This window comes from Rana temporaria, chromosome 6 (genome assembly GCF_905171775.1).
Source record: "Rana temporaria chromosome 6, aRanTem1.1, whole genome shotgun sequence".
Lineage (NCBI taxonomy): Eukaryota > Metazoa > Chordata > Amphibia > Anura > Ranidae > Rana > Rana temporaria.
Window position 1 is genome coordinate 180055728 of NC_053494.1, and position 11870 is coordinate 180067597.

General features: G+C 42.9%; 1 protein-coding gene across 1 annotated transcript in view; it reads left to right on the forward strand.

The window, feature by feature from the left end:
- The window catches only part of ITGB6 (integrin subunit beta 6), a 118936-nt gene extending 111283 nt beyond the window's left edge, over positions 1–7653 (forward strand). Inside the window, exons 14-15 of the mRNA XM_040357889.1 lie at positions 3368–3534; positions 6460–7653. Coding sequence (XP_040213823.1) covers positions 3368–3534; positions 6460–6546 — 254 coding nt within the window. The 3' untranslated portion in view covers positions 6547–7653. The remainder of the gene's footprint in view (positions 1–3367; positions 3535–6459) is intronic.
- Positions 7654–11870: the final 4217 nt, after the last annotated feature.

Genomic DNA, 11870 nt, shown 5'->3' on the forward strand with positions numbered 1-11870 from the left:
ATATATATATATATATATATATATATATATATATATATATATATATATATATATAAATGCCATAAATCTTTCCCATAAAATTGTCACTTTTTTTTTTGTTTATAGCTCAAAAAATAAAAACCGCAGAGGTGATCAAATACCACCAAAAAAAAGCTCTATTTGTGGGGGGAAAAGGACGTCAATTTTGTTTGGGTACAACGTTGCACGACTGCACAATTGTCCGTTAAAGCGATGCAGTGCTGTATCACAAAAAATGGTCCGGTCTGGAAGGGGGTAAATTCCCCTGAAGTAGTTAGGGGAAGTCCTTGGGGATTCTTATGTCACTAGAACTAGTGTCCCCATTGGAATATTTCCCCTCTATTACTTTTCTGTGGACAACCCAAAAATTGGGGTTTTCTCTTACTTTCAATGATAATGGTAAACAGGACAAATAGAAGGCAAATCTCCCTAAAGGAGACAGGCGGCAACAAAAACTGACAGGTGTTCTAATCCCTCTCCACTCTATCCAAAACTAAAAAAAAAGTTTTGCCTTTAGTCGTACTTTCAGCTTTAAAGTGTATGTCCATCTAAAACCTTTTTTATTTTTTTTATTTTTTGTAAGGAAGGTTGCTTAACATTATGTTTTCCCTCTCCAGCGAAATGGTCACTATATCCATAAGTTATGAAAAATCTCTTGAATAGAGCATGGAATAGTAGTAATAACCAGGCAGGGGTTCTAGTCCTTCCCTTATTGATCCAAAACCAAAAGGGTACTTTTGGCTGTACACACAATATCAGCTGTTTAAATATATAAAATACCCATGGTATCCGTGAGTTGCCTTCTGAGGGCATGTACCACCACTTTCTTTCTTTCTTTCTTTCTTTCTTTCTTTCTTTCTTTCTTTCTTTCTTTCTTTCTTTCTTTCTTTCTTTCGTATATATACAGTATCTCACAAAGGCAAGTACACCCCTCACATTTTTGTAAATATTTTATAATCTTTTCATGTAACAACACTGCAGAAATTATACTTTGCTACAATGTAAAGTAATGAGTGTACAGCTTGTATAACAGTGTAAATTTGCTGTCCCCTCAAAACAACTCAACACACAGCCATTAACGTCTAAACCACTGGCAACAAAAGTGAGTACACCCCTAAGTGAAAATGTCCAAATCATTTTCCCTCCCCGGTGTCAGGAGACTTGTTAGTGTTATCAGGTATCAGGTGTGAACATGGAGCAGGTGTGTTAAATTTGTTTTTATCGCTCTCACTCTCTCATACTGGTCATTGGAAGTTCAACATGGCACCTCATGGCAAAGAATTCTCAGAGGATCTGAAAAAATAATCATTGCTCTACAAAAAGATGGCCTAGTCTATAAGAAGATTGCAAAGACTCTAAAACTGAGCTACAGCACAGTGGCCAAGACCATACAGCGGTTTAACTGGACAGATTCCACTCAGAACAGGCCTCACCGTGGTCCACCAAAGAGGTTGAGTGCACGTGCTCAGCATCGTATCCAGAGATTGGCCTAGATTCAGGTAGGGCTGCGCACTCTTACGGAAGCGCAGCGTAGCGTTTTAACGCTGCGCCTCCGTAAATTACCTGCGCTACGCTTCATTCACGAAGCAGTAGCTTCGTAATTTGCGTGGGCGCTCCGTAAAAATGGCTGGCGTAAGCGCGCGTAATTTAAATGATCCCTTAGGGGGCGTGGATCATTTAAATTAGGCGCGTTCCCGCGCCGAACGTAGTGCGCATGCTCCGTCGGGAAACTTTCCCGACGTGCATTGCGGCAAATGACGTCGCAAGGACGTCATTTGCTTTAACGTGAACGTAAATGGCGTCCAGCGCCATTCACGATTCACTTACGCAAACAACGTAATTTTCAAACATCGCAACGCGGGAACGACGGGTATACTTGGCATTGGCTGCCCCTGCTAATAGCAGGAGCAGCCTTACGCGGAACCCGACGAACGCAAACGACGTAAAATGCGTACGCAGGGCGTGCGTACGGTTGTGAATCGGCGTGAGTATGCAATTTGCATACTCTACGCTGACCACTACGGGAACGCCACCTAGCGGCCATCGTAAGAATGCAGCCTACGATACGACGGCATAAGAGCCTTATGCCAGTCATATCTTAGGCTGCAGTCGGCGTAACCAGCTTTCTGAATACAGAAAAGTCGTTACGCCGGCGCAGCTAAGCAATTGTGCTGCGTAACTATGGATACGCAGACGCAATTGCTTACTGAATCCACCCCAGTGTCTTTGGGGAATAGATGTATGAGTGCTGCCAGAATTGCTGCAGAGTTAGAAGGGGTGGGGGGTCAGCCTGTCAGTGCTCAGACCATACGCCGCACCCTGCTTCGTTCCAGAAGGAAGCCTCTTCTAAAGATGATGCACAAGAAAGCCGGCAAACAGTTTGCTGAAGACAGGCAGACTAAGGACATAGATTACTGGAACCATGTCCTGTGGTCTGATGAAACAAAGGTATCTGGTTCAGATGGTATAAAGATGGTGTGGCGGCAACCAGCTGTGAAGTACAAAGACAAGTGTGTCTTGTCTACAGTCAAGCATGGTGGTGGGAGTGTCACGGTCTTGGGCTGCATGAGTGCTGCCAATACTAGGGAGCTACAGCTCATTGAGGGAACCATGAATGCCAACATGTACTGTGACATACAGAACCAGAGCATGATATCCTACCTTGGGAGACTGGACCGCAGGACAGTATTCCAACATGATAATGACCCCAAACACACCTCCAAGATGACCACTCCTTTGCTAAAGAAGCTGAGGGTAAAGGTGATGGACTGGCCAAGCGTGTCTCCAGACCTAATTCCTATTGAGCATCTGTGGAGCATCCACAAACGGAAGGTGGAGGAGCGCAAGGTCTCTAACATCCACCAGCTCTGTGATGTCACTTTGGAAGAGTGGAAGAGAACTCCAGTGGCAACCTGTGAAGCTCTGGTGAACTCCATGCCCAAGAGGGTTAGGGCAGTGCTGGAAAAAAATGGTGGCCACACAAAATATTGACACTTTAGGCCCAATTTAGACATTTTAACTTAGGGGTGTACTCACTTTTGTTGCCAGTGGCTTAGACCTTAAGCTAGTGCTTGTAGACCTGCTAATATTAATAGTGTGCAACTCACTAGGTATTGTAGGTCATTGTAGATGTGATTTATGTTTTATATATATGTATATAATACACATACATACACAAATATGTATTTTCAAGTACACAATTTAAACTGTTGACACTTTGGTATTTTCGTCCTACGTTTTTTTTTTTACACAAGACCAAATATTTTATTTGTCATAAGGTACACAATCTGAGATTTTCAGGGTGTTTTCTAATGTTACATTTTTTTTGCATTCTAATTTCAAACTCTAGATTGCCCTGAACCTCCAAATATTCCCATGATCCTAACGGGTGTCTCTATCGCCATTGTGTTAATTGGCTTTGTGGTGTTGTGTATATGGAAGCTGCTGGTATCCTTTCATGATCGGAAGGAAGTTGCCAAATTTGAAGCAGAGAGGTTGAAGGCAAAATGGCCACAGGTATGTGTATAGCTAACTCAGCAAATGTAATGAACACACATCACTCCAGCTGGATTTGCCGCTAGGCCAGTCTTTAACCTTTCTAAAGGTTCGGACATCCAACAAAATTTCCCTTGGATTTTTGTCTTAATTGATTTGTCCGGTCACACCCATAGCATACACACGCTCGGACTTTTCTGCAAACTTTTCTAACACTTTCCCAACATCACATGGTTTTACTTGCTCTTTACCGCCACCCTTTGGTTAACTTCTGCTATTGTTGGTTGAGTTTAACATTGGTTCTGAGAATGCACATTTGTACTTTGTCCGAAAGTCTTTTGTTGCCAGAAAGTTGGTCCGTTCGCAGACCCAACTTTTTGTCCGATGAAAGCCAAAAAAGTTGGTCCGATGGAACGTACACACGGTCGGACAAATACGAAAAGTGCCGGATTTTGAAGTTGGTTGGGCAAAAGTCCGACCGTGTGTGGGGCGCTTAACACAGAGGAACCAATAATTATTATATCTACAGATCACAGTACACTAGTGTGATGGTCAAAAATAAACAAATTAGGGTGATGGTAAAAAAAAAAGTTGCGTGATGGTCAAAAAAAAATCAGTATGACGATCAAAAAAAAAAATCCCCAAATGCTCAGTGAGTGAAATTGAGGGTTTCTGTATTGGTGAACTTTCACTGATAGAGAAAATTATAATTTTGCTACAAAATCACTTTTTTTTTTATAACAATGAATGCCCCTCTTTACACATGCGGACCATTGAACGGAACAAGAATAGGGATTTGATCCGTTAAAAAAAACAGATGTTTTAATTGTAAAAAAAACAGATGTTTTAATTGTAAAAAAAACAGATGTTGATGGATGTGGATATAAACTGATGTAAATGGATCCGGTTACATCCATTTTTCCATCGAGATGCATTGATGTCTGTTTTCATCCGTCAACAGATGGATGAAAAACAGACAAACGGGCCGCATGTATGAAAGGGGCCAGACTGTTATTTTTGCCTAAAACTTGAGATTCAAGTTCTAAAATCCATAATGCTGCAGTCCAGAAGGAGCATTGAAAACGGCTACAACTAAAGCCTCGTACACACGCTCGGTTTACTCGGCGAGAACTAGCAAGAAAACTGCTGGCAGAGCTTTCTTGCCGAGTAAACCGAGCGTGTGTACGAGGCTTTCAAGAAAACTGCCCAGAATCTAGACGAGAAAAATAGTGAACATGTTCTCTATTTTCTCGCCGTGAGATTCTCTGCAGTGTTTTCCTGCCGAGAAACCCGAGAGTGTGTATACTTACCTGTCGCCGTGGAAACCCATGCATGCTCGAAATAACGTCGATGACGTCACCACGTTTGTTCCATTCAAAAGAATAGCGGCTCTTTTGAATGGAGTGTCTGTACACTCGGGCGGCAAGAGATTCTCGTTTTTTTTTTTCCTGACGAGATTCTGGCCCATGTGTACAGGGCTTCACAGTTAACTTGTACAGGGAAATTCTTAGACAGACAGACAAAATTTCCATGGTGAATAGCCAGGCATCCCAGAAATCCCGCAATCCCTGTAGATAGGCTTACTTCTTGATCATCTCTACAGGAGTTTGTGGTACGACAATCTATTCTATAGGAATGTTGGGCATACTTGCTTTGATATAACTACTACTGGTTAATTTGCCTACCTGCTCTGTTGCAGTGAATTTGCAGCGGATCCTCATTTTTTTCGGGTCCCTCTTCTGTGCCCCCTATCCCTCCCTCCTGTTGAATGCCCCCACAGCACGCACCTTGCTATGGGGTCACCCAAGCCGAGTCACAGCTTCCTGTGTCCATCCAGACATGGAGCCCCGACCCCTCTCTCCCCTGATTGCCTAGCTGACTTTGATTGGCAGCAGTGGCAGCCAATTACGCCGCTGCTTTGTCTCAGCCAATCAGGAGGGAGAATCTCGGATGGCTCAGACACTTGTGGACATTGCTGGACAGAGAGGGACCTCGAGTAAGTATTAGGGGGAGCTGAGGGGGGCTTCTGCACACAGAAGACTTTTTATCTTAATGCATAAAATACATTAAAGCGGAGGTCCACCTGATTTTTTTTTAAAACGCCAGCAGCTACAAATACTGCAGATGCTGACTTTTAAAAAATGGACACTTACCTGTCCAGCGCACTCGCAATGTCAGCAGACGAGGCTGAGCAATCGCTCGGTCCTCGGCTGCTTCCGCCGCCATCCTTGGTGAGGGAATCAGGAAGTGAAGCCTTGCGGCTTCACTTCCCGATTCCCTACTGCTCATGCGCGAGTATCGCTGCATGATGTCACTGGTCCCCTCTCTCCTGGGAACAGTGTTTCCCAGAAGACAGCGGGGGGTGACGTGAAGAGGCGGGACTCCCACGGGAGTCAGAACCTGGAAGTGGTGCAAATACCTGTTTTATACAGGTATCTGCACCCCCCTCCCCCCTAAAAGGTGCCAAATGTGACACCGGAGGGGGGGGGGATCCAAAAAGCGGAGGTTCACTTTTTGTGTGAACCTCCGCTTTAAGATAAAAAACCTTCTGCCTTTAAAATCCTTTTAAATATGTGTATTACATGACACACATGGATTGATTTACTAGATCTGGAGAGTACAAAATCTGGAGCAGCTCTGCATCGAAACCAATCAGCTGCCAGGTTTAATTGTCAAAGCTTAATTGAACAAGCTGAAGTTAGAAGCTAATTGGTTTCCATGCAGAGCTGCACCAGATTTTGCACTCTCCAGTTTTAGTAAATGAACCCCAAATGGTCAAAGCAATGGACTAAAGTCAGCCCTTTTCCCCTTACACTATTTATTGAAGAAGGCTGTTCTTCTCCAGTACTGAACACCATACTGTGTGATGACCCTTTTAGCAATATATTATAATTCAGTGTCAGTGCCAACACAGCATTGTAACCAGTCGAATTGTTTTCTTTCCAGGATACAAACCCATTGTACAAAGACACTATCAGTACATTTAAAAATGTCACCTATGAGAAAGCAATAAGAAGAGACGGCGCAGCGTGAGGATATATTCCAGTGGCTATGCGGAGGTATAGAAGATTAATGTATTCCAGATTCCTGGAGTTTTCTACACAATTCAAGGCCCTGAGCTGCGAGTTCATTAGTTCTTGTAAAAATTCATGACTTTGCCATTCATCCGAACACAGCCCTAGGCCGAGGCAGAATCCATGCATGACAGAGTGCGGAAGAAGAAAGAACTACTGAATAAAGCGTTGATTCGGACAAGGATATAACTGCAAATAAAGGGGCCCGTAGCAAAATAATAAGAGCCCTCTGTGTTCTTAAAGGACTGTAAATTATGGTATGTGCATATTGCCGTTTGTACTGTATTTATGCATTGTATTTGCACTATTTCTACTTTGTGCTTTTGCGTCACTCTTAAGATCATTAATTGCAACTATGACCATGGTTACGTTACACAATGCCACAGTTGTAGAAACACATCTGAAAAGGAACATGTGGTATTCAGAAGTGTTTGGGGCAAGCTAAGCTAGTAGAGATTATCACTACAGTGAGATTCAGCGCACTTTTCACAGCTTTAAACTTCATGGTGGTGGGTGCTGTAATGACAAAACAAGGAATGGTGCCATTTTATGGTAGACTAGAGTGGCAAGGCATCACTGACATGCCAAATGGTGCAAAAATAGGCACTGTAAGCTTGTGACAATACATCTCCTTATTTCTCTACATAATTTAATGTGTTGGTGACACCTTGCCTCTCTACGTTAACACTACAGTGACCTGCTGCAAATTCATCAGAAAGTTCATGTAATGCAACTGTAATTCAAAACCCAGCTTCTCAGTGTGTTTACCTTTATAATAACACTACAAAATAATGATTGGTTTACAGTGCATGTAAACCCAAACATAAAGAAGAACTAGGGTCAAAGCTCTGTTGGCCCTACTTCTCCTGTGGGTCACAGGGGTGCACTTAGCTGTGCACTCCTGTGATCCAGATTCAGCCACCAGCGGGCTTCAGCCCGCTGGTGGCTGACATCACAGAGCCAGTCCAGGCTCTGCAGAGATCCTGACAATGTTGGGATCCACCCAGTTTCTACTGCTGTCTCTGTCACAACAAAGGGAAATTTACCCTCAGGCCTCGTACACACGGCCGAGGAACTCGACGTGCCAAACACATCGAGTTCCTCGGCCAGTTCAGCACTGAAGCCGCCGAGGATCTCGGCGGGACGAGAGCTCCCATAGAACAACGAGGAAATAGAGAACATGTTCTCTATTTCCTCGTCGAGCTCCTCGTCGGCTTCCTCGGCCGAAAGTGTACACACGACCAGTTTCCTCGGCAGAATTCAGCCAGAAACTCGGTCGGAAGCTGAATTCTGCCGAGGAAACTGGTCGTGTGTACGAGGCCTCACTGTTGGTCCTGGTGACCAGTATCCTTGGTACAGAAAGTAATGCTAAATCCAAAAATTTTTACATTGTCACAGGTATAGGTGGTGTGGGTAAATCTTCCAATGGGTAGACAGCTGTCTAAAAGAAGGATATCCAGGGCTTTTTTTCCAGGAGGAACTTGGTGGAACTCAGTTCCACCACCTCTGGCTCAGACCCTGGGGGGGGGGGGCATGTTTACCTCAATCACTTGTAAACACCCACTATTTGATGTGATTTGGAGGGTGTGTGTGGGTGGAGGGGTTTTGGGGGGCCGTGGTTGAGTTCCAGCACCTATTGTTTGAGAAAAAAAAGCCCTGAGGATATCCCATTACTTTGGAGAGATCTCTGGCACCAGGAGTGAAGGGGACTCTCCCCGATGGGACATAACCAGAAGAGAATAAACTTGACAGGCGTCTTAGCCATTCCCTACTCTTTTCCAAAATTATGTCTATATTCATCTCTTTGCAAGATGCTGACTGCAAAATGCTTTGAGAAAAAGAGTCTTTGTGGTGTGTGTTTCCATGCCCCCCATACTGTTAGGCCACACGGAAATAATTTGCAGTTATAAATTAGAGCTATCATGGATCGGGACAGAACTCCGATCATAGCGCGCTGTTCAATATATACTTGGATCTAATTACCTATTGAAACAAACATAAACCTTACTTTACCTTCTATTTATATCTTGCTAGACTAAAACACAAGATTATTTTCCAGATTTATTGGCATATATACTTTTCTTATTTTTCTATCTTTTGAAGGCGATAATTACACCATCATCCTGAACAGGCAAGGTCTGGGCTTTTATAGACCTACAATCTACCGTTGATCAAATGTGCTGCTATAAAAATAGTTGGAGATTGTGGCTCTTTAGTTGATGCTACTGACATATCTTAAAATTCAGTTTTACCGTATATTTCATAGTTGTTTCACAGGTAACCTGAAATCATATTTTTCCTAAAATAAGACTTAAATTAGCACTGGTATTTTATCTATATATCACTGGTGTTTTCACTAAGAAAATATTATCAAAACGATAGAACTTCCAAAAGCAATTCATAAAATTGCTGTCACTTTCATGCTGCTTTCAAATTGACGTTGTTTGCTTTTCAAGAAAATTTGATTGAAGCCCTTCTATGCACGCCAATGGAGGGCTCTCATTCTCTCAAAGCTCCCCTTGCTTATATTTCTTAGTCAACCGAAGCCTAACCAGTAAAGTAGTTGTATCCTAAAACAAGGGCAAGCAGAATGGCTAATGAGTAGTCATTGGAATTGCCTATGATCACCATTCAGCTGTTCTTTTCTCCATTAGGGTAGATTTAGATGTGTGTCCTAATCTCTCTTTCTGCTGAAGCCCGATCCACATTTGGATAGCACTTCGGAGGCCACTGACAGGTGGCAATGTGACGCCTGCTTTAAACCCCCATTTTGCTGACACACCACATGCATTGCATGCTGTTGCAGAGTGTTTGTGGCGCTTCCCAATTTGCTTGAGTGAGTAGAATTTGCATGTCGGGTAAACTTTGCCATGGGTGTAAAGCATCATGACCACAGCATGTAAATACCCCCATCCGCTGCCTATTGCTTTTTGAGGGGGACGGTTAGCAGGTGGCAAAAAGACAGCTCAACTGCACATTCTACTGACCCCCAATTGCGCATCTAAATGAAGCCTTACTGACTTTTCATACATTACTCTGCACTGTGTGTAGAGATGGCCATCTTGGTAGAGAACTTTGCTTACTCATGTCACAGCTGCTAACACCCCCCCCCCCTTCCCAGTGACTGGGGATCTCTTGGGGGGATAATCAAAAAGCAACAGCAGTAGAGTTGAACACAAATCCACAAAACAGATTAAGCAGAATCAGGAAGACCCATGCACTGCAGATCCCCAGGTACAGACTCCTCTCCAGCAAGGAGAACTAAGTAGTACAGTCGTGATTTCAGGAAATCTTTCTCCAAATCTCACTAGACTAGCAATTGCAGCTACAGTGGGCCAGATTCTCGTAGACTGGCGTATCTTTCCGGCGGCGTAACGTATCTGATTTATGTTACGCCGCCGCAACTTACACGGGCAAGTGCTGTATTCTCAAAGCACTTGCTCCGTAAGTTGCGGCGGCGTAGCGTAAATCGGCCGGCGTAAGCCCGCCTAATTCAAATATGGAAGGGGGTGGCGTGTTTTATGTTAAACTACTGTGACCCAACGTGATTGACGTTTTTCACGAACGGTGCATGTGCCGTCCGTGGAAATCTCCCAGTGTGGATTTGCTCCTAATACGCCACAAGGACGTATTGGTTTTGACGTGGACGTAAATTACGTCCAGCCCCATTCACGGACGAGTTACGCAAAGTACGTCATTTTTCAAATTTCGACGTGGGAACGACGGCCATACTTAACATTGGCTGCGCCTCATATAGCAGGGGCAACTATACGCCAGGAAAAGCCTAACGTAAACGTTGTAACTTTGCTGCGTCGGCCGCGCGTACGTTCGGGAATTCGCGCATCTAGCTAATTTGCATACTCGACGCGTAATTCGACGGAAGCAACACCTAGCGGTAAAAAAAAATGCAGTTTAGATCCGACGGCATAAGAGACTTACGCCTGTCGGATCTAATGGATATCTATGCGTAACTGATTCTAAGAATCAGTCGCATAGATACGACGGCTCAACGCAGAGATACGACGGCGTATCTGGAGATACGCCGTCGTATCTCGGTTGAGAATCTGGGCCAGTGCATTTAATGATATCACATTGCAGATATGTAGCTATTAAGCGCAAGGCAAAGGAATAGGAGGAATATAACACATAGGATGAATTTTTCAAGGCACAATAAACATTTTTATATGTTTCCTATAACATAGAAAAATGTTTACTTTTTGAGTTCAGACTCACTTTCAATATGCAGTTGTAGCTTCCTACCAAGAACACCAGGGAGCTTTTGGTAGAAGAACCTTCCAATGCTACTACATATAGGGATATGTAGTTTTTCTTGGAAATTTCTTTTAACAGTAGCAAAATACTGGAAATTCTTCCAAAGACAAAAAAAATTGTTTTACATACAAATCATGGTTAATCAAGCCAGAGGAAACATGTAGTATAATAGGGTACCATTGTCACCTCTGAGCTTCAGTGGTCACTAGTGTGTCAAGGAAGAAGCCTGTTCTTGACCGCAAAATAGAGCTGCTATGGCAATAGTTTCACCATCACACTTCCAAATGTTTTTAAATGGTGAAACCTTTTTTTTATGACTTTTTTTTTTTTTTACTTTGTGTCATGTGGTTGAAAAGTTTTGTGATTTTTGTTTGTTTTTTTACTTAATTACTTTAATATATTTCTCACCATTGATTTACTTATTAATGTATTAACCAGAATGGGGGTCACCCTTAAAGGTCCTGAATATATCAGAACCTGTGAAGCTTATTCTCGATGGCTCTGATGTCACTACTACAGACCTTTAGAAAAGTAAGCACTTAAGTGAACACTAACTTAAAGCACTAGTATGTTAGAGAGGGAGTGGGGGGTAGATTTTAAAAAAGTATTTAAAAATGCATCTCTACACGTTTTTCAAGAGACAATGTCACACATTTCAGGAGCCATTCAGAGATACTTGGAACTTGATGGACATATGCTCTTTCATTGCCGAAAGATGCCCATTTCACCAAAAACTACCATTTCAGTTATGCACACTGGCTTTTGTTTTGCTTGTAGAAGCAGCTCAATGTTCTCCTATGTGTCCATGTACATTGGGACGATTAGAGGCTCTGCGTTTAGAGGCAGGATAAAAAAAAAAAATTTTTACGTTTTTGATTGGAGCTTTCTAGCAGAAAAAGCCAGAAACTCTCCTAAACTTGCCTAAACTATGTACAAAAATGCTGTAATTTTTTAAGCTCGGTCTGCATAGAGACTAAAAGGTGGAATCTGTAGCTCCTTTCAATAGTTGCT